Source organism: Podarcis cretensis (assembly GCF_951804945.1).
Source record: "Podarcis cretensis genome assembly, chromosome: 13".
NCBI classification, from domain to species: domain Eukaryota; kingdom Metazoa; phylum Chordata; class Lepidosauria; order Squamata; family Lacertidae; genus Podarcis; species Podarcis cretensis.
In genome coordinates this window covers 55,624,647-55,647,298 of record NC_137182.1, presented here as the reverse complement: position 1 = coordinate 55,647,298, position 22,652 = coordinate 55,624,647, and the positions used below count along the sequence as shown (strand labels likewise).

At 55.0% G+C, this 22,652-nt stretch overlaps 1 protein-coding gene across 1 annotated transcript; it reads right to left on the bottom strand.

The window, feature by feature from the left end:
- Positions 1-289: 289 nt before the first annotated feature.
- NYAP1 (neuronal tyrosine phosphorylated phosphoinositide-3-kinase adaptor 1) lies at positions 290-21,714 on the bottom strand. Its single transcript, XM_079951839.1, is given in 9 exon segments — positions 290-1,132; positions 1,134-1,256; positions 3,060-3,161; positions 3,163-3,170; positions 3,945-4,157; positions 4,708-6,009; positions 7,577-7,869; positions 20,684-20,925; positions 21,601-21,714. Coding segments are annotated over 8 exon segments (2,367 nt in total). The 5' UTR covers positions 20,875-20,925; positions 21,601-21,714; the 3' UTR covers positions 290-997.
- Positions 21,715-22,652: the final 938 nt, after the last annotated feature.

Genomic DNA, 22,652 nt, shown 5'->3' with positions numbered 1-22,652 from the left:
TCATTCTCATTTCAGGGTGTTGGACTAGATGACCCTTGGGGTCCCTTCCAACTCTCCCATTCCACGATTCTCTCTCTCTCTCTCTTTCTCTCCAGAAACTGGCTAACCAAAAAAACTCAGCACAACATGTTTGGGAGCTCAGCCACTCTCTCCCCTCCCTCTTTCCTCCCAAATTGTTCAGGAAAAGCAGGAGAAATTTCAGGCACCTCTAGTCAGCCCCTACCCACCCCACCCAATGTGAAGTTGCGGCCCTCCCTCCCTCCCTCCTTCCCTCCCCCCCCCCAAAACATCCACTCCCAAGTGGCATTTTCAGAGATGGAAGGGGAAAAACCGTGCGAGCGATTGGAAGTGCGCCTGGCACTTTTAACCACATCATCTTTTGGCAAAAGGAGGAAGCGGCTATCTTTTCGCCCGACACACACGCAACCACAGCACGGCTACACCTGCCGCTCCCCCCCCTCCCCCCCCCCGCCCACAACCTCCTAAGAAAGGCGAGTGTTGGTGTCTTAGATGTCAGTCAGTTGGCATAGATGCAGCTGGCTCTGGCGTGGGGAGGTGGGGGCAGCTGTTCCAAACAGGCAACCTGTTGCTTGGCTCTGATATGCAGCTGCCTCTGTGGTGTGGCTGTGGCCATTGATGCAGAGGTTCCTCAGAGGGAGGCAACAGCAGCAGCGGCGGCGGCGGCGGCGGTAGCTGGCTATCCACCAGGGTGGGTGTGTCTTGCCTGGCGTTTCCAGCATCCATCCCTATCTCTTTTTCATCCATGATATCGCCAAGGAGAAATCCCCCTCTCCTTCGCCAAAAGTCATAGCTCAGCAGGGAGCTTGCCCCCAAGCAGCCCAGGCAGTCTCTGGTTAGTCCCAGGCCAGAAGGGCCCCCCCGGGGCAGGCAGGGCACCACGCTGCCAGCAGTCAGCCCTGCAACGACGATGACGACGATGTGTTCAGCTCGGCCAGCACAAGGCACAGGTTCCTTGGGGCTCAGCCCCCACTCACTGTCATATGGCCGTGTCCCACAGCACCGTCTGCTGGCGGCGGCAGGGCGGCGTCCCGGACTTGCGGTTCTCCGTGTTCCTCCGCCAGCTGGGCAGGATGGGCATGCTCTCCTGCTTGCAGAGGCTGCGCTCGGGACGTGCGCCGCGCTTTGATCTCCTTGCAGACGCACCGCTTGCGTTCAATGACCTCCAGCAGCTTCCCGTCCCTCTCGCGGGAGCTCTGGGGGGCCCCCGACGCCGGCAGCTGTGCGTGCTGCAAGGCCTGCAAGGGGGGAAAGGGGGTTGGGAGGACATTGTCATTGGAGGTGGGCAGGAGGAGAAAAAAAATGTCCCCAGCGAGGCTGGCCTCCTCCCCTCTGATGCAGCCTTTGCCAACCTGGGGACTGCCAGGTGTCTTGAGCTACCCCATTAGCCCCACCCAGCTGTAGTCCCATCAGACCACGAGATTTAGTTTGAAGTGTGATCTGGGGAGCAGCAGGTTGGCAAAGGCTGCTCTAACACACAAGCAGCTGGATCTGTTCCCTTCCCCAAATATACTCTGGGGTGGGGTAGGGTGGGGATGGGGACCTAGAACAGATTAGTGAGGAGAGGAACTTCCTCTGCACAGCTGAAAATCTTTGCACTAATGGAAGCACTTCGCTCCACATCCCCTCCTGTCTAAAAATAAACCTTGACAGCTTCCCTTTGGGGGCATCTGTTTGGCCACCCTGAGAATAAGATGCTGGACTAGACTGGCGCTCCCCCTGCTCTGATCCGGCTGATGCGGGGCTCTTCTGATGTCCTAAGAGACGGGATCCCTATTATTATTATTATTATTATTATTATTATTATTATTATTTGTATACTGCCCTATACCCGCAGGTCTCAGGGCGGTTCACAAGATAAAATCACAATACAAACTTAAAGGATCTCAGGCAGCAGAGCTGGGAGCCTTGGCGAGATAGATTATGAGCCCGCCTTGGCATGTCAGCTGCCAATGTCCTGCTGAAATTTGTAGTGTTGGTGAAGCAGCAGAGCAAGGGGGAAACCTCATAAGCAGAGTGGGATGCTTTTCTATCTCTTTACATCCTACACCTCCTTTTTTAGCCTATGAATTATTATTATTATTATTTTGTTGCGTTCCTTGTGAAAGCGACTCAAAGCAACTTACAGAAACAATAGAATCACTCAGACCAATTACAATGAGTACAACCAAGAAAAAAACGGGGGGGAAAACCACCCTGATACAGATAACAGATGGGTCCTGCCCCACAAAGAGGCGACAAATACTCCAAACCCTTCCAATTAAGTGCCAAAAGCCCAGGTAGGAAGGACAGGTTTTTTGGCACCTAAACGTAGACAAAAATAGCGCCACGCATGCCTCCTTGGAGAGCATTCCACAAGTAGGGAGCCACTGCTGAACAGGCTGTTCTCTTGTCGCCACCCTCTGGACCCCGCATGGCTCACGGAGAAGGGCCTGAGGTGACAATGGCTGGGTCTGGGTCAGTTCATGTCGCAACAGTTTGTGTCTTATGTTACTCCTACGCACACCAAAACAGCGCAAGTAATTTTGCAGCTATTTGTTTCCCCCACAAAATCTGGGAAAGGAGACGCATTTGTAAAATTAAGTGTCGTTGCTCTTTGTTAATATTCATTTGTTGCTTTCCTTAAGAAAATGACCCAAAGTGTATTACAAGCACAATGGGAAACTCTAATAAATCAGCACAGCCCATAAAAACTTTATAAACCACCACTGTACGAATAACGGGCAGATCTTACTGATCCTGATCCTCTAAAAGAGGCTGCAGATACTCTAAATCCTTCAAATTAAGGGCCAAAAATCTGAGATAAAAGGGAAAGGTTTTGGCCAGCCCTAAAAAATGAAGATGGCGCCACCCAGTGTCACCCACGACCTGATCTCCTGCTGCCATGTCCCCCGTGGCCCTGATACAACAGGCTTCCTCTCTGTTTTCAGAGAAACGCAGGCGTGCGCACACACACAGAATCCCTCGGTCTAAGCCACTAGGCCCCAGTCCTTTCCAACCACTCAACCCCCACCCCCCACCGGCCTTCACCTCCAACATACCAGGCTTGCTGGGTCTCGAGCGTGGCTGCATGGTCTCTGCGCGTGAATCACGGCATGTCGGACGCCAGACGTGGATGCCGAGCGGCCCAGAAGGTAGCCCCCCTGTGAAATCTGGGGTGTGCGAGGGGAGAGCACGAAACAGACTATTGAGCAATGGGACCCCCTACTAAGCACTCCCTGCCACCTATAATGGCTGGCCCCCGATGTTGCCTGTCTTTCTCTCTAAGGGGAGGCGTGCCAGGAATGTGTCTGAAAGGGAGCAACAGCCTTGTACACTGAATAAAGCAGAAATAATGAAGTCTCCCTCTTCCTTCCTTGGGGAATGTCCGTAGCTCAGCGAGAGAGCACCTGCTTTGCATGCAGAAGCTCCCAAGTTCAAGCGCCGATGGCCTCTCTAGGTAGGGCTGGCAGAGACTCCCTGCTTGAAACCTGGACAAGCCCCTCTCAGTCAGTGTAGACAGTACTGGGTTGGTGGACCAATGGTCACACAGTATGAGGTAGCATCCTCTGTTCCCCCCTCAACCCCAACAGCAAAGCAGGATTTCAGGGGGAATGAGGGACCCTCGGGAATAGCCCCCAGCAGAAAGGAGCCTGGCATGATGAACAAGTGAACAAACATCTCTCTCTGTGTGTGTTTCCCCCCCCCCCCTCTCTCTCTCTCTCTCTCTCTCTCTCTTTTCCTCTCTCTCCTCTGCATCATGCACTTGCTTGCTGCAGTCTGTCCTCATTTGAAGGTCACCTGCTCCTTTCTTTTGCAGCTGCATCGCATACAAGTTCTGCAGCCAAAACGAGGCAGAGAACAAAGAGGGATCCCTCACAAACCCCACCCGGCAAAAGCAAGGCTGTGCCCTGCAAGCCCCCCGCCCCCGGCAAAGGCAGCCTCACCTCCATTACGATGACAGGCAGGGAAGGTCTGGCAGGGAATGGGCAAATTTGTCCTCCCCACTTGCATCTTGGCAGCCAGGCCCTCTGGCCCCGGGGCGCGGACAGGGATGCCCGACTGCAGGACCACCAGCGGCTGGTGGGCCTTCTCCTCCTTTTCCATTTTCGGTGGAGCGCCATCCCCACTGTCCCATCCTTGGGGGCCTTCTGCAGCCTCTGAAAAGTCGGGGGAAGACGAGCTCAAGGAGGGAGGCAGGAACGGGCACAAGGAGGTGGGAAAGCTCCCGCGTATGCTCACACCTGCCTGACAGGGTCAGCCAGCGCAGGAGGCCTGCATAATGTGCATCCCCAGGGACCAGTGGAGCCTGGGGAAGGTTGGGGAGGGAAGCATGCCGCCAGAATCCAAAACTCTCTGGATCGACTTCTTGTTAGACTGGAAGCCTCATTCGTTCTGCAAGTGGTTGGAGAAAGGGTCCCCTAGGGAGGAAACCCGCCCTCTCCCAGTCCTAGCAGCTGGGCCCAAAAGGGATGAAAGAACTCAGCCACACTCCCCAATAGAAGGGCACTTTGGCTGCTCTTCCTCACCACGCTCCTCCTCACTGGTATAGTGCCAGCCTGCGGGTGACCCCAGGCCAAAGGCAGCATTTTCCCCAGGAGAGAAGCTTCATCAACGTTCATCCTCCCAACCCCTGGAATACCAGCCAGAATTGTCTCCCTGCCCCCACCTGCCCCCGCCCAAGGGTTGGTGCCTCTGGACCACACTCACTCTCCGGCTCTTTCCCCTTCTGGCTGGAGTAGCCCATCCTCCTCTGCAGGACCCATCCAAAGGGCTCCTCCTCTCCCAACGGGGGCCGGCCGCACTCCTCGCTGGACAGGACGTGGGAGCAGGCGATGCTGCTGAATGCCCGGTCCTGCAGCTGGATCTTGACCGCCGATGAAGCCTTGGTGCCCACGTTCTTGACGCTCTCGTATGCCGGCGGGCGCTTCATGCCCACGCAGGGCGCAGGGTAAGTCCAGACCATCCCTAGGGGTGGAGGGTCGGGCAGCGTGCACGCCCGCTGTACCTGCTTGCAGGACGGCACGGTGGACGGGCGGGCGCACAGCAGGCCGTGAAGCACCGAGATCTCCTTCTCCGTCTTCTGCTCGGCCGGAGCAGAGTGCGTGGTGACCTTGACCGCCGAGTACACCATGGTGTAGGAAACAGCCGGCTTCTCTTTCACCGGCAACATGGAGGGGACGGAGGCCGCGGGCAGCACTGGCGCCGGGGCCTGCTTGGCCGGGGGGCAGATCATGCTGTGGGAGTTGGGGAGCTCCTTCTCTGCTTTGCTCTGGCCTGCGGGCTGTGGAGGGAGCGGCGTGGAGTGGCTGCGGGCACGGCCAGAGGGCCCGAGGGCGGCGCTCTCACCGCTCCGTGGGTGGTGGTGTTGGTGGTGGTGATGACTGGGGACCTGTGGGGTCATGGGGGCAGAGGGTGCCTCCTTGCTGTGGCAGGGGACGGGCAGCTTGGAGCCTTCCTGACCTGTGGGCTTGTACCCCTTCTTCCCCTGAGGGAAAGCCAGCAGTGGGGGGCGATGCTGCAGGAGATTGGGGAAGGGCGGAGGGATCTCGCAGGGGGACGTCTTGGTGCCTGGCGGTGGTGCTGCCGCCTTGGCAGCCTCCCGCTTCACAGGGCGGTGGCGCGGGGAGGCCGGGGCCCCGTTGGGGCGGGACTCCCCCCCGCCTTCTTCAGGGAGCGGGTATTTCATCTCCTCATAAATGGCTTCGCTCTCGTCAGAGTCCTCATCGGCTGTGGGGGGCGCTTGGGATGGGAGGCCGGGCCCCCGGAAAATGTCCCCGACCATCTCGATGTACACAGGTTCGTCCTCCTCGGCGTCAGAGCCCTTTGCCTGGCTGTGGGAGAAGGCGCGGCCGTAGCGCTGCATTGCCCCGGCCACAGCGGGGCCTGGAAGTCGACCTGAATACGTCTCGTCGAACGAGACAGATAAGTGGGTGTTGGGGCTGCGTTTTGGCTTCTGCGGGGGAACCTTGCGCCCCGATTCTCGGCTCTCTGCGCTTGACTTATGGGAAGCTGGTGGAGAAAAGGAACAGCGAAGGAGGGGAAAGGGCATGTGTTAAAAGCAAGACAAATGGTGGCCGGATAAAGGAGGCAGGGGGCTCAGCTCCAGGACCCACGTGCAATACTTCAGTTGCGTACACACCGTGCATCGAAAACGTCTGCCAAAGAATCCAGGGAATGGTAGTTTACTCCTCATGGAGCTACAATTCCCAGCACCCTTAACAAGCTACAGCTCCCAGGATTCTCGGGGGGGGGGTGCCGTGTGCTGCAAAAGGAAGAGAGGTGGCGTCCAGGTGCAAACTGAGCTGCTGCTGGATCTCCAAGGTCATTCTTCCTCTGGGAATGATGGGCAGCTTCCCAGGCTGCCTTAAGAAATGCAGGGGGGGCACCCAGTCCCCCCGATGCTTCTCCCAGGGGCCCACTAGCGCTGGACGATATCAGCTTTTCAACATCGCGGTGTATCACCAGCGAAGGCGATAACCTGCACTGTTGAAAAAACAAGCTGCCTTGGCCTCTGTCCACGAGGTACCTGGTTTAACTGCCCCAGCTCTTACCTTGGGGTCTGAGGCAGGTTCACCCAGGCGCTCATGGGCTGGGACAACGCAGCTTGTTTGTGTGTGTCCCACCCCCCCGCCCCCGTTGAGACAGCTCACAACAAAAGACCAGGCCCAAGGCCCAGATGGTTCAGCATCCTGTTCTCAGAAGGAAGAGCGGAGTGTGACAGCAATTCTTCCTTCCTGCACTTCCCAGCAACCTGTATTCAGAGGCGAGAAGCCTCCTATGGTGGTGGCAGAACACAGTCGTCATTAGAAGAGCCCGCTGGATCAGGCCAATGGCCCATCTAGTCCAGCAGCCTCAATGGAAAACCAGCAAGCAAGATTTGAGCACAAAGAGCAACACTCTCCCCTCCTGGCATTTCGAGCAACTGCTAATCAGGAGCATTGCTGCTTCAAGCTGTGAAGACAGAGCAGAGCCATTGTGGCTAGAAGCCATGGATAGCCCTCTCCTCTTCCATGGATTTGTCCCGTCCTCTTTTAAAGCCATCCCAGTTGGTGGCCACCCCTGCCTGCCTCCTCTGGCAGGGAGTTCCAAAGTTTACAGGCTTTGGCGGGGAGACAGGACACTTTCTTTTATCTGTCCTAAATCTTCCAACATGCATCTTCATTGGGTGTTACGAGAGAGCGAGGAAAACTTTTCTCTGTCCGCTTTCTCCATGCTAGGCATCATTTTATAATCTTCTATCATATCCCCTCTTCCTCACCTTTTCCTTGCCTCAAAGGAAGTCTCTCCATCCCCTCCATTGTTTTCCGTGTTCCTTTTCTGAACCTTTTCCAATTCTATTGAGGTGAGGCAGTGGGTTCCCTCACTTTGTCTTCTGCATGGGTAACCCCAGCTGCCATGTTTTCTTCCCACCATGTCCCCCCACCGCTGGCTGGTTTTGTAAGTCCAGCAGGCAGCTTGCACCCCAGGGTGGCCTGCTTCTCCAAGCAACACGGCCCCACCACCCCAAATGCCACCCTGGGCCCCCCCCGGCACATTCTGGCTCTGCTTCCTAGGGCCGCCCCGCCCCGCTCCTTACTTCCTCTCTTGCTCCCCGCCGGCTCCAGGGCGGACTTGGCCTCGGCGCTGAGCTTGGTGCTGGGGTGGCGCTTGGGCTTTGCCGGCGGCTTCCGGGACCCTGCGGCTGCATCCCCTGAGCTGTTGTCCACGCTGCCCACCGAGTGGCAGGAGAGGGAGCGGGGCGCCATGCTGCTGGCGCAGGGGTGCGGGGCATGCTCCTGCGAGGCCGGCATGGTCATGAACCCCATCCTGAAGTGGCGGCGGAAAGAGGCCACGTCCCGCACCTTCCCCACGCTGGGCTCCTTGGCCGAACTGCGGAGGGAGAAGCGGAGAGGGGGGTAAGGGCAAGGCCACCGAGCCTGGAGGGAAACACACACACAACCTCATCTGCACCAGGGCTTATTTATTTCACAAAATTTTATACACCACTTGATTGGGGCGGGGGAACTAACCACCTCAAAGAGTTCCAGTTACAGATAGGTAGCCGTGTTGGTCTGCCATAGTCAAAACAAAATTAAAAAATTCCTTCCAGTAGCACCTTAAAGACCAACTAAGTTAGTTCTTGGTATGAGCTTTCGTGTGCATGCACAGTGTATCTGAATCATAGAATCATAGAATCATAGAGTGTGCATGCACACGAAAGCTCATACCAAGAACTAACTTAGTTGGTCTTTAAGGTGCTACTGGAAGGAATTTTTTAATTTTGTTTTCACCTCAAAGAGGTTTATGAAAAAAGAGAAAACAATATTATCGGTAAGAGAAATAGGCAATAGCAATGTAAGGCTTTCAAAAAATGAAAATGCCAGTAGACTAGCAATTCTAGTATTGAAGTAATCCATGTTATTGATGCAATAAGGGCGCATTAAAGGTAAAGGGACCCCTGAACATTAGGTCCAGTCGTGACCGACTCTGGGGTTGTGGCGCTCATCTCGCCTTATTGGCTGAGGAAGCTGGTGTACAGCTTCCGGGTCATGTGACCAGCATGACTCAGGCACTTCTGGCGAACCAGAGCAGCGTTTACCTTCCCGCTGGAGTGGTACCTATTTATCTACTTGCATTTTGAGGTGCTTTTGAACTGCTAGGTTGGCAGGAGCAGGGACCGAGCAACGGGAGCTCACCCCGTCGCGGGGATTCGAACTGCTGACCTTCTGATCGGCAAGTCCTAGGCTCTGTGGTTTAACCCACAGTGCCACCTGCGTCCCAGTCAAGGGCGCATTAGAGGTGGATTTATCCTGGACTGTGTCCACACATCATTCTGCTTTATTAGCTGCGATGCTTCTCCCAATGTTACTGTGTTTTTGCCATATGGACGAGATAAACCGGAACTTTTTAAGCATAAATAGTTAATAAGATTCCAACAGGAACTCACGGAGATTGCATCGGTTGGAAATGAAACCGAATGTCCGCCCTGAAAGTTTTGCAGCCGCCAACCATATTGTTATTCCTAGTTTATTTTTATGGACAAAAATGCCCCCAAAGTGGGACTTCTGATAATTGTTTATAATGCAAGCACAAGGACAAACCATCACACATCCACAATAAAAGTGATGTGTGGGTGGAGGGCAGAGCTGGTGTCATGTGGTAGTTTTGCAATGAGGAGGGAGATTTTCACAGCTGTGGCTTGGAGCTGCAAGGCTGCCCCCTCCTCAACTGGCCCCACACCCACTATAAGCTTCTGTTCTTCTGGGGTTTGCCTTAAGCAACACCTTGTGGCACCTGGCTGACCTTAGAAGAACTCCTCCCCTCAGGGTACCTGCAAGGGAAGCCACCTGACTGCTTCTTTGTGAAGGAGATTGCTAGATAATAGCCCAGAATGGCCCTTAATGGGAGCTAATTGAGAGAGAAACAAACAGCTTTTGGCAGTTGGAAGAGGCAGGAAGGCAGCTCACGCAGAAGGTCTAGCTTGGGTCACCAGCATCTCCCAGTGGGGCTGGGAATGTCCCTTGTCTGAAACCAGGAGAGCCGAACAAGTGGAAGCACACGGAGAGCTGGCTGGATCAGGCCAGTGGCCCATCTAGTCCAGCATCCTGTTCTCACAGTGGCCAGCCCGGTGCCCCAAAGGTCCGGCCTGGCCGAAGATGTTTTGACACCTGAGGCACAGCACAAAATGGTGCCCCCCTCCCACCAGGGAAGACGGGGTGAGTGAAGATCTACATCAGGAACAAGGAGGGAATCCAACCAACCTCACCTGACAGTTGAAGTGGGAATAAAAGGCCGTTGCAGGGGGAAGGGGCCTGCTCTGCTTACACCAGGAGACCCCAGAGCGTGGCCCCTGCTCCCTGCCATTTCCTCCCCAGGGGTGGTAGGGGACCAGCAGCACCTCCTATTCGCCAAGAGGACACTGTAGTAGTGATGTATGGAAGTGAGAGCTGGACCATCAAGAAGGCTGATCGCCGAAGAATTGATGCTTTTGAATTCTGGTGCTGGAGGAGACTCTTGAGAGTCCCATGGACTGCAAGAAGAACAAACCTCTCCATTCTGAAGGAAATCAGCCCTGAGTGCTCACCGGAAGGACAGATCCTGAAGCTGAGGCTCCAAGACTTTGGCCACCTCAGGAGAAGAGAAGACTCCCTGGAAAAGACCCTGATGCTGGGAAAGATGGAGGGCGCAAGGAGAAGGCGAGGACGGAGGACGAGATGGTGGGACAGTGTTCTGGAAGCTACCAGCATGAGTTTGACCAAACTGCGGGAGGCAGTGGAAGACAGGAGGGCCTGGCGTGCTCGGGTCCAGGGGGTCACAAAGAGGTGGACACGACTAAAGGACTAAACAACAGCACCAAGGAGGGGGCAGACGTGGTCTCCAAGGAATGTGCTGCAGTCAGGAGCAACAGAGGCAATGCCTTCCTCGGAGAGCAGATCTGCTGCCCTGTGGATCCTGCTGCCTGAGGCGGTCACCTCCCCCTGAAGTTTCCAACAACTAGCATCCATAAGCATTGCTGGCTCCAACTTTGTAGGCAGAGCGCAGCCATCATGGCTAATAGCCATTGATAGCCGTATCCTTCATGGATTTGTCTAATCCTCTTTTAAAGCCATCTGGGTGGGTGGCCACCCCTGCCTCTTTCTCCGAACAAAAAGGGCCTTCAGTGTTTCCTCACAGGGGGGTTGTTCTGTCCCATTGCCTTGCGGAAACACCTGCTCCCTTTGCCTCCACTGACGCTCTCCACTTCTCTGACAGGACAGGCTCCAACAGAGGCTCATGTTCGCTCCTCTAAAGGAAGCCGAACCCTAGGAAGTGCAGTGCATTGATATTCTCACTGCTGGGAAGCCCGGGGGGGGGGCAGTGTGTGTGTGACCCCACCCTTGCTAGCACAGATGTTTTGGGCTGCAGTTCCCATCAGACACCTGTGCTACCAAGGGCTGACGGGAGTTGTAGTTTAAAACACCTGGAGATCTTCAAGTGGCCCAAAGCTGTGTTAAGAACTGAACTTCTCATTACTGAAGAATATGATGCCCCCAAAGTCTATGATTCCCTCCCTCACCGCATTCTTCCAAAAGGGTGTCCCCATTTGCACAAAGAGCCTCTTCTCTCTCCTGCGACGCCAACCCCTTTTTCATTTTAAAAAGAAATCTGATCACCCACTATGATCAGGACTGCCTCTCAGTTAACTGAGGCATCCAGGGGGTGATTTGAGCCCCTTGGTTTCTGGAACGAGGGCTGGGACGGAGCGTAAGAAGAGCCTGCTGGATCAGGCCAAAGGGGGTCCCATCCAGTCCAGTTCTCACAGCCAGGTGCCTCTTCTGGGAAGCTCACGGCAAACAGGACCTGGGTGCAACAGCACTCTCCCCGCTTGTGATTCCCAGCAAGTGCTATTCAAAAGCGTAACTGCCTCTGATAGTTTTGGGTGGGTGGGTGAGAGAACATAGCTATTGTGGCTAGTAACCAGTGGCCGCCTCCCCTTCCTCCATGAATTTGTCTGATCCTCTTGCAGAGCCACCCAAGCTAGTGGCCATCACTACAACTTGTGAGAGGCAAAAAGGAGAGCTTTATATCCACTGTATCCATGCCTTAATATATACATACCTCTTGTCACTTATACACCCTTATTCACCTCCTTTCCCCTGAATATAAAACCCCCAAATGCTGCAACCTTTCCACAAAGCGAAGGATGTTCTTCTGGAGAGGACCTGAGCACAACTCCACCCCTGATTTCCAGCAAATGAAACATAGAGTGGAGGGGGAGCAATCACGGCTAGCATTTTCCCCCCTCCACCAACCCTGCCTCCATGTACCACACTTTAATTTACCCTCCCCCCTGCACAGCAACATACACATCACACTTGCCGGCAGCAGAGAAATGTGCTGCAGTGTGTCAGCTGCAGCTGGCAAAGAGCCAAGGGCTGGGAGTGGCTTCTCCCAAACGCCCCTTCATCCCCCATGAGCAGCCCCTTCCCGCAGGCCCCTCCCTCCCTCTCTGTCTCTCTGTGTCTTGGCACAGTGGCAGAGAGAAGACAGGGCACGTGCCAACAGCAGATGCTGGGCGAGTAAACAAACCCTCAGCTGCTCCCTGGTTTTCGGAGACGGAGAGACGTTGGCTGAGGCCCAGCCAGTCTGGCATTGCCAGATCCCACCCTCCAGTCATCACACCAGATCTGGGTGAGACGGAGGAAGGAGCAAGTGCCTGCCTGCACCAATCTCCACAGCCAAGCGAGAAAGGAGCTGGCCAGACGAGGAGAGAGAGAGGGAAGAGCGTATTTCATGCCCATCTGCCTTTGCCCCACCCTCCTTCCCGAATGGTCCCCTCTTATCTGCTCACTCCACAGACTGCCTTCCTGCATCCTGCCCATCTCCTAAGTTAGCCTTCCTCGCCAACGTGGTGTGCTGCAGATGCTTTGGACTACAACTTCCACCAGCCACCAGCTGGCACGGTTGGCAAAAGCTGCCCTAAGTCCGTAGCCTAAGACAGCTAGGTCAGCCGCAATGTTTGGCCCAGACGCAGGCCTTTCCCTACATTGTTAGTCCACAGTTTTTACAGTGGCTGCACCAGTACCAAAGGAAGACAGGCCGGACGGAGAATGATTCGCAGGGTACCTTCAGTTGGGACCATTTTTGTTTTGGGAGGGAAGCTAGCAGGCCATTGAACTGCAAGGAATTGGTCTCCAGGACAGGTTCCCTTAAGAATTCTGTGCAACTGCAAAACTTGCTGCCTTAAGCCATTGCTCCAGGAAGCTTAGTCTCTTCTGTGCTGATTGGCAACAGCACTCCAGAGATTCGGATTGGGATGGGGGCCATCTGCATGCCAAATAGGTGCCATTCACACCTTTCCAGCTGGTCCAATAATGCTCCTGTTGCCCCCAAACCACTTGGGGCTTTGCCTTTTGAAAACCCCTCCCTCCCCTACACAACCCAACACCTCCCACCCCCTGCTCACCGCCATTCATCCTCCCAGCTTTCCCCCCTCCACACCCACCTGCCCATTGACATCGCATCACGATTCCTCCTCACGATGCGCCACCCTCCTCCTTCCTCAGCCACCCTCCTCCTGACTTCCTTCTGGCCACACCTCTCCCAGCCTCCCGCTGGCAGACCTTCAGCATCTCCTCTCTTTCTCTTCCCTGGTTTTGTTCGCTGGAGTGAAGGGTCCTGGGTACCAAAAGTATGAGGATGCAGCAGGATGCTGGCGGATGGCCCAGCAGTTTCCATGGAAACTGCGTCTGGGTGACCTGCAGGAGCCAGGCAACATCAGCCTGCTGGTGCCTTTAACCCTTCACTTCCTGCGAACTAGGGGAGGGGGGGAAACAATCCCCACCCCAAGCAGGTTTCATTATCTCTGTTTGGGCCAAGTGGGAGTGAGGCAGCTGCGAGGGCAGCTGTGGAGGGGGTCTCCCTCCCGGCCTCTTGGAGAATGCATCTGGAGGCCAGGCTGAGCACTCAGAGCCACCTCGACAAACTGAAGAAGAGGGCAAATCAAAATGGGAATTCAGGAATGTCAAACAAGCTGAAGGGGGGGGGGGAGAGGGGCAGAATGGAGTGGGCTTGCTGGCTTGGCTGGTACACAGGGCAGGACTTGGTCGGGCTTAGGGCTGAGCCTGATCCAAGACGACAAGAGAAGAGGCTGAGTAAGAGCTCACCCTCTGGAAAAAGTTACCACGACACAAATCCTAGGCAGAGTCAGCCTTATCCCCTCACCCAGGTGTTCAGCAGCTGGCATCTTTGGGCATTTGCCAGAGCTCCAGCAGGACTTGCTGGTGCCAACACCTGCTCCGGACCCTCCCCACCAGGTGGCAGAAAGCTACAAGCTGCTAACCTCATTTCCCACAAAGCACTGGGGCAGCACTTCCTTGGGCGTTCCAAGGCATTCTGGGAAATTCTATATGGCAGCTGGAGGGCAGCATCAATGAGTGAGCCTGCTGGAGGGAGACAGATCAGGCACTGCGCTATGGGCCATGCTCAGAACCTCCGAATTATGCAAGCAAGGGAGCAGGATCTTCAGTGAGTTTGTGGGGACAGACCCAGGACAGTGGAGAGCTTTTCCTTCAGGATTGCCTGCTCTGCAAGAGAAGGGTGGGAAAGATGTCCTCACTGGGGCAACTTCCAGCCATGGGATTTTGTGCCAGCTTCCTTTGATAACAGCAGCCTCCCCTTCACACTGGTGGCAGAAACCTAGCATGGATGAATGGTGAAGACCGGAAAGAGAAGATGTCGGAAGCTGAAGAGGCAACAGAGGTTAGTAAGCAGGAAGAGGCTGTGGCAGAGAGAAGTCCAGACTCAGTGGCAGAAGCTGAAGCAGGAGAGGAGCAGGGCCAGGAGACAGGTAAGGCAGGCTGCTGAAGAGGCCAGGGGGTCTCCACCTCCTGCTGTGACCAGCTTCCCTCCCCGCTGGTCTCCCAGAACCAGGAGAGGTATGAAGAGGATGGAGCAAAGAGAGACAAGATGAAGGAGCCTTAGATTGCTTAGAAGGGAAGAAGGGGACTTAGAGAGTTGCGGGAAGGCAACTGCCTCATAGACGGCATCTTAAAAAGCAGAGACATCACCTTGCCAACAAAGGTCCATATAGTTAAAGCTCTGGTTTTCCCAGTAGTGATGTATGGAAGTGAGAGCTGGACCATAAAGAAGGCTGATCGCTGAAGAATGGAAGCTTTTGAATTCTGGTGCTGGAGGAGACTCTTGAGAGTCCCGTGGACTGCAAGAAGATCAAACCTCTCCATTCTGAAGGAAATCAGCCCTGAGTGCTCACTGGAAGGACAGATCCTGAAGCTGAGGCTCCAAGACTTTGGCCTCCTCATGAGAAGAGAAGACTCCCTGGAAAAGACCCTGATGTTGGGAAAGATGGAGGGCACAAGGAGAAGGGGATGACGAAGGACGAGATGGTGGGACAGTGTTCTTGAAGCTACCAGCATGAGTTTGACCAAACTGCGGGAGGCAGTGGAAGACAGGAGGGCCTGGCGTGCTCTGGTCCATGGAGTCATGAAGAGGCGGACACAACTAAACAACAACAACAACTGCCTCATTTGGGGGTAAGACCTACTGGGAAGAGTTTCTGTGCTCACTGGGCCTGAGCTGTTTTGTTTCTTTCAAGAAAGAGTTAACTTGGGAGTTATTGCTGACCTTCTCCCGACACCCAGCCCGACACTGATAGATACAGGAAGAAGAGGAGCAAGTACTTAGTCAAACTATGGAATTTGTTTCCAGAAGGTGCAGAGATGGCCACCAACCTTGGACTGTGAAGGGGTGAGACTTTGAAGGGAGGCTGTGACTGGCCACTACTAGCTGCCATGATGCGTATCTAGGATGATAGGGAGCTGCCTTATTCCGAGTCAGAACATGAGCGCATCTTGCTCAAAAATTGTCCATGCTGACTAACGGAGGCTCTCCAGATTCCAGAATGGGGTGTCTTCTGGCCCTACCTGGAGGTGCCATTAGGAACAGGACCTGGGACCTTCTACACGCAGAGCAGCTGCTCTCCCCACTGAGCTATGGACTCTGTTACCTCCGTGATCAAAATTAGCATGCCTCTGGGTGTGAAATTGCTGGGGAGTAACACCAGGCTTCTGCTCTTGCCTGTGGGGTTCCCAGAAGAGGCAGCTGGTTAAACTGCAGTGGAAAACGGGATGTTGGACTAGATTAGTCCCCAGTGGCTACACACATTCTTCTGCTCTGAACCACTGTGGGTTGCTGAGTTTTGGAAAACACACAGTGGTGAACCGAAGACCTTGGTGAAACAAAACATGGGCAAAATTCACCGTTTTCTGTTAGAGCCAAAGCTGGCTGAGATGAAATTGCTTGATGTCACGCCCCACCACTCGGGTCCAGGTTTGGAAGGGAGTTTCGTAACTGGTGGACGTCTGAACCCACAGATTCAAGTTGCAAGAAAGGAGAGGCCAACCGAAAGTTAGGAAGAACTTCCTGGTGGTAAGAGCCATTCGACCGTGGAACGGACTCCCTCGGAAAGCGGTGGGCTCTCCGTCGCTGGAGGTTGTCAAACACAGTTTGAACATCAGGGATTCTTTTGCTGACTAGATGAGCTTTGGTGGAACTCTGCAAATTCTATGATTTTGTGGCAGCCACTGAGAAAAGCAGGCACTAGGTAAAAGCTGAAAGGTACTGTGGAATACAACCTGAGTTCAGATCCCACCTTGGACACGGGCCCAACATGTCATTTGCCACCGCACTCCCTCCCCAAAAAACAAACCCCTCAGCACCTTGCCTGTAAAATGGGACCAGCAGCGGCCCACCTCACAGGGCTGCTGTGGGAGCAAACATGTTCAGGATTGCGCAGTGCTTTGCAACTGGAAGGACTGCATAAATGTTTTCTCTTCAAAATGGCAAAAAGGTTGCCTTTCCGTAAAAGTCAGCTGCCATGTCAAAACTGTTCTTGTGAATCATCCGTCTGGAGCAGAAATCAAAGCCCCTCCAAGGAACTGTTTTTGCTGATGCTCCCCTGAGTCACGCAGTCGCAGGCTGAAGCTAGCAAAGGCTTGATTTGACCCGGAACTCAGCGAGCTTTAGCCCCAGGACCTGTTTTCCAGTGTCTAACAAGTGAGAATTAAAATTCCGTTGTACATATGCAGAGCGCTCTTCCCTCTCACTGTATGCGCAAGGTAATTCCAGGCGAGGCAGCACCTCTCGTGGAAGCCGCCCATCTTACCCACCTGAACACACAAGGGGGATAGAGTCACAGGACAGAGAAACCCCTTCTTCATGCAACACATATTTAAACTATGGAACTCACTGCCACAGGAGACAGGGACGGCTACCGACTTGGATGCCTTATCATGTACAGTGGTACCTCGGGTTACAGACGCTTCAGGTTACAGATGCTTCAGGTTATAGACTCCGCTAACCCAGACATAGTACCTCAGGTTAAGAACTTTGCTTCAGGATGAGAACAGAAATCGCATGGCGGCTGCGGGAGGCCCCATTAGCTAAAGTGGTACATACTTTACCAGCTGCACTGGCTCCCGGTGGAGTACAGGGTCAGGTCTAAGTGCTGGTTTTGACCTTTAAAGCCCTATGCGGCCTAGGACCCTTGTACCTACGGGTCCGCCTCTCCTGGTATGCCCCGTGGAGGACCTTAAGGTCCACAAATGACAACATTTTGGAGGTCTCGTGCCTCAAGGAGGTTAAATAGGTCTCAACTAGGGCCAGGGCCTTTTCAGTACTGGCCCCGACTTGGTGGAACGCTCTGTCCCAAGAGACTAGGGCCCTGTGGGAGTTGACATCTTTCCGCAGGGCCTGCAAGACAGAGCTGTTCTGCCTGGTCTTTGGTTTGGACTCAGTCTGACCCTTATGTTTCCCTCCCCTTATGGTTTTGATGAGGCTGCATTTTAAATTGCATTTTAACCTGTATTTTAAATTCCCATTATGTTTTTACTGTCAGAGTCGCCCTGAGCCTGGCTCTGACCGCGGAGGGCGGGGTATAAATAAATAAATAAATAAATAAATAAATAAATAAATTATTATTATTATTATATTTTTATTTTTATTACCTCAGGTTAAAAACAGTTTCAGGTTAAGAACAGACCTCTGGAACGAATTAAGTTCTTAACCCGAGGCACCACTGTCCTCTGTGTTTTCATACTGTATTTTTATGTTGTGTGAACCGCCCCGAGACCTATGGGTGAAGGGCGGTATACAAATTTAACAGATAAATAGGAAAGGATTAGACAAATTCACGGAGGTGGAGAGGACCATTTATGGCTACTAGCTGGAGGCAGCGCTGCTCCTGAATTCAAGGAAACTGTAGGAGAGGAGCGTCGCTCTTGTGTTCGAATCCTGCTTGTGGGTTTTCCGTAATGGGCACCTGCCTGGCCACTGTGAGAACAGGATGCTGGAGTAGAAGGGCCGTGGGCCTGATCCAACAGGCTCTTCTTATGCGGCGAGGACAGCCCCCCCCCCCCCGGCTGGGTCCTGCCTGAGCCACTGAGCCTGAGATCTCACAGACAATCTGCCCCTCCAAATAATAGCCAATCATTAGAGCAGCTTTTCTGCATCAGATGGGGAAGGCAGGCTCTCATTCACCATCCCACCATTCAGCAAATGCGGCTTGTCCCCCCCCCCCCATCCACCCCAGATTATCTGAGGATAACCTGGGCTTTTTAAACGCCTGTGAAAAACACCAGAGGCTATATATAGAGCACTTAGTCCAGGCAGGGAAACTTCCACGAGGGCACGCGGATTAGGGCCAGAGGGGAGAACATCTGCCAGGAGAGAGCGGGGCGTCTCAAAAATAATGTGTAGGGGAGACAAACCAAGAGGCTTTAAGGCCAGGTGGCTGGCGCTTGGGAAAACCGGTCAAGGGCAGCGAGACGTCACCAGGCGCTGGTGGGTTCCAGGAACAGTGAAGTCGTTGCTGGGAATCACTCTCTAAGCCCAGGGGTCAGCAACGTGCGGCCCATGGGCCGGATGCAGCCCACAAAAGCCATTTTTACCGGCCCACAAGCCGCCCCTGAACTGAGCCGCCTGCTTGGTGAGTCCCCCATGCACTGCACTAAATCAGCACAGCTTGGCGTGGGTACTCGCTGAGCAGCGCCGGAAATTGCATCTGCGCACGCACAGATACCGGAAATCGCTTTTGCGCATGTCCAGACGCCAATAATCGCTTCTGCGCAGGAGCGATTTTTGGCGTCTAGGCATGTGCAGAAGCGATTTTTGGCATCTGGGCATGTGCAAAAGCGATTTTCGGCACTGTGGACATGCACAGACGCAATTTCTGGCATTGCACTGCACCAGTCCGGCCCACAGACGATCTCTGTGGGAGTGATCCGGCCCATGGCTGGTAAATCTTGCTGACCCCTGCTCTAAGCTCTTTCCTCTCCATAGAATCATAGAATTGTAGCATTGGAAGGGGCACCAAGGGTCATCTAGTCCAACCCCCCCCACGACGCATGATGAGCAGCTTATTATTATGCATCTCTTATTAAAAGCCTCCATTGAAGGAGAGTCCAGCACCTCCGATGGGAGTCTGTTCCACTGTTGAACGGCTCTTCCTAATATTTGGTCAGAATCTAACTTGCAGTTTGAAACCATTCGTTCGGGTCCTGCCCCGCAGAGCAGCAGGAAACTTGACTGCTCCTTCTTCCAGGGGACAGGCCTTTAGATATTTGAAGATGGCCAACCTGTCATCTCTTAGTCTCCTCTTCTCCAGGCTTAACATCCCCAACTCCCTCAAGTTCATCATCTTGATGGTCCTCCTCCACAGTTTAACCCACAAGGCCCCTGCCTCTTGACGATCTCACACCTCTGTTATGTGGGAATGTTCAGGGCATGCAGGGGAAGTCTGTCCCAGCCCAGAAGGAAACAGGAAGTTTACCTGCTGGCTGGACAAACATTCCTCCCCATGTGTAACCATGTTCACTCTAGGAATGTTGTACTTGACTGCTCTTGTGTTTCACATCCCACATGCTACCCCTCTCCGTGCATCACTTTCCTCAACTTGGTGCCCTCCAGGTATTTTGGCCTACAACTCTCATCAGCCCCAGCCAGCACGGCCGTGTGATGTTGAGGCTGATAGATGTTGTAATCCAAAAATGTCTGGAGGGCACCAGGTTGGGGAAGACCAGGCTAGCCTGTTTCATTGAGCGAAGGGCATGCTTGAAAAACACCTGGGAGCACTGAAGGAAAATGGAGGATTTGGAATTGGGAAGAGGTTCTCACTTTGATTTCTAATGAATATACGATGCTGCCTTACCCGTCCCCTCATCCATTTAGTTCAGTATTGCCTACACTGGCTGGCAGCCTCTCCAGGGTTTGAGACGAGGGCCATTCCCAGCCTAACCTGAAGATGTTATCAGGGATCAAACCTTCTGCATGCCAAGCAGGTGCTCTCTGCCTAAGCGAAGGCCGTTCTCTCTATTCAAGGTTCTGCAGCAATCAAGGAAAAGCAGACCACCTATTTCTCCCCTCACTGTTCTGCTATACATCACCATAACGGGGTTGGTGATAAGCAAGGTATGATCTCAGGACCTGGGTGGCTAGATTAAAGACACCGCAAGAGAAACAGCCAACGCACAAGTAAGCTTTGCATGAGGTCAAATGCAAGATCGGAACTGGCATATCAAGAGGCCAGCTGCCGTTATTTTCAAACCGGACTTGGAAAAGAGAACCCAAGGAAAAAGCACAACGTTAAGCAGTGACAACAGTATGCAAACAGGCCTTGCGAGTCATCTGAGAAAAACAGAAATAAAAGCCGTCGTCGCAGCACCACTCCACAAAAATAGCAGCCTCAAACTCGCAGGTGACTGAGACATTTAAAAGCACACCAAGTTTTTCTTGGGTTTATTCTGGGCCTGGCTCAAAGCAAGGCATTCTGGGCTTTGGTCTTTTTGTGTTTTGAATCTATTTGGCCTGCAGCCCTCAAAACCTGGCTGTCCACAACATCCTTTAGAGACCCACTTCGAATCCAAGCTAGTTCCAAGACAGAATTCTGCCTGCCTGAAATGATCTCTCAGCTGTTGTGGAAGATTCTCAAGGGCTGGGCCCTGCCAGGTCTCCAGCTGAAGGGAGTTCAGTGATGCCAGGCAGCTACCCAGGTGCGGTCCCTCCGAGTGTGCCCTTTGCTGCCCAGCACAGGTGGGTGAACTCTGGGGACAACCTTTGTATGGGCCCCTGCCTAAAGCTATACCTCTCCCATCGCCTTTTCGGCGCCTGCGGACCACGTCGGCGGCCAACGCCTCCACCCCTCGCCTACCTCTTCTTGGGCTCGTCGTCCTTGCTCTGTTTCCACTCCACCTTGCTCTTGCGATACAGAAGGTTCATTTCGTTGTGCAGCTGCTCCCGGGGGTGGCACGTCTGGCTCAGGGCCCCGTAGGCCCAGCGGCCACGATCCTCAATGAACTGCAGAAACACGGAGATCAAAGCTTCCTGGGGGCCTGCATTCATCTTCCGGTGGCTGGCAGGCGGTGGGGAGGGGGTGCCCAGAAAGGGGGGGCTCTGCTGAGGGAGAGAGACTATATTAGGGGGAGGGGGACAGGTAGAAAGGTGTTCCTGCATGTGTGTGTGTGTGTGTGTGTGTGGATCCACCCGTCTCAGGGCTCAGGCCCAGAATGCATTCATGAGCAAAGGAAGCTGGCTTACGCCGAGCTGAGTGTGTCTGCACTGGCTGGCAGCAGTGGTTCTCTGGTGTTTCAGATGCAGGGAGTCTTACCGTTCAGTAATGCTAGAGAGCGCCTTGCTAGCCGACAAACATATCTTTTTTTGTTGGGGGGCAACCGTCTCCATTTGTGGCCCAGTCCTTATGGAGATCTGGGCTTGGCTGTAGGGGATGTCACAGTCCAGATATACCTCAGACCTTCCTGGGGGATGCCTGGGGGCTTCAGCATAACTCAAAGCCCAGTGCAAGTGGGGGGGGCGGCCCTGAGAAGGGCCAGACCCAGAGATTCTCAGCCCCCACAGAGGCGGCCCAGAGTTTGTACTCTGGGTCCCCTCTCAGACCCCAGATTTTGCTGATGGGACACTTTTGCCTGCGGTGGGGTGCCAAAGAGAGATCACTTGGGGGGCTCATCCAGACTGGTGAGAGCAGGCAAGCAAGGGAGACCCCTATCGGGCGGGGTATGCGTCACACCACACGACTAGCGCCCCCCCCCCCCGCAAGCGATGGCTAAGTACCTGCTGGGCTGGAGCCGCCGGCGCCCCTTGCGGAGGGGGCTATCTGGGAGGGCAGCCGGGGCAGGCTCGCTGGGACATGTCCTCCGCCCGCGGCATGGATCAGGCCCCTGCTTCGGCGCCCTCCATGCGGCCTCGGGCCTCGGGAAGGCGGGATGCTGGTGGCGGCTGCTGGGGCCCAAAAAGAGACAGAGCGAGAGAGAGAAAGGCCTTAGAGGAGGCGGAGGGGGGGGGTCTCTCTGCTTCCCAGCTCCCCCCTCCAAGCCAGACCTCGCCCATTCCCTCCCCAAGCCCCAATCCTCCGCAGGCCCCTCGCCTCCGGGGCCGACCTGCCTGGGCTAGGAGGGCAGCTGCGCCCGCCGCATCCCTGCGCGCTTGGCCCAGCCCAGCCTCATCCCGTTGCCGCGGCGACGTTGCCGGAGGGAGGGAGATGGCGAGGACCACGCCGGGATCGCGGGCGGGGAGGGGGGCGCAGGCAGGCGGGCGGGCTGGCTGGCTGGCTGGCTGGGATGGGGGGCTCTCCTTCTCCTTCTCCTCGCCGCCGCCGCCGCTCACCTGGCCTCAGGGCTGCGCCGTCCTCCCCATCGCGGCTCCAGCTGACGCAGCGTCGCGGCGGCGGCGGCGGCGGATCCCTCCGCCCAGCAGCAGCAGCAGCAGCAGCCCGAGAGCGAGCCAGCCAGCCGGGGAGCGCGCCCGGCGCGCGGGGTGGGAGGGGGGAAGAGGGAGGGAGATGGCGGGACCCCCACCCCTCGGAGAGAGAGAGAGAGAGAGAGAGAGAGAGAGAGAGATGCCAAAGGCGCGCCGGCGGGGAGGTTTCAGGGCGCAGGGGGTCGGGCGCAGGCGGCCTCGGCGCCCCTCTCGGCCCTGGCAGCTTGGCAAGGGAAAAGGGGCGCGCCCTTTTTTGCAGCCTCCAAACGAGCCCCCCCCCACCTCCAGCGCCTGCCACGCCCGAGCTGGATCCGGCGCCAGGGACAGCCGCTGCCTTCCTCGCCCAGCGTGCGCGCCTTCCAAGCCAAGGGCAAGATCAAGGCGCCAGCCCTCATCGAGGAAGACGG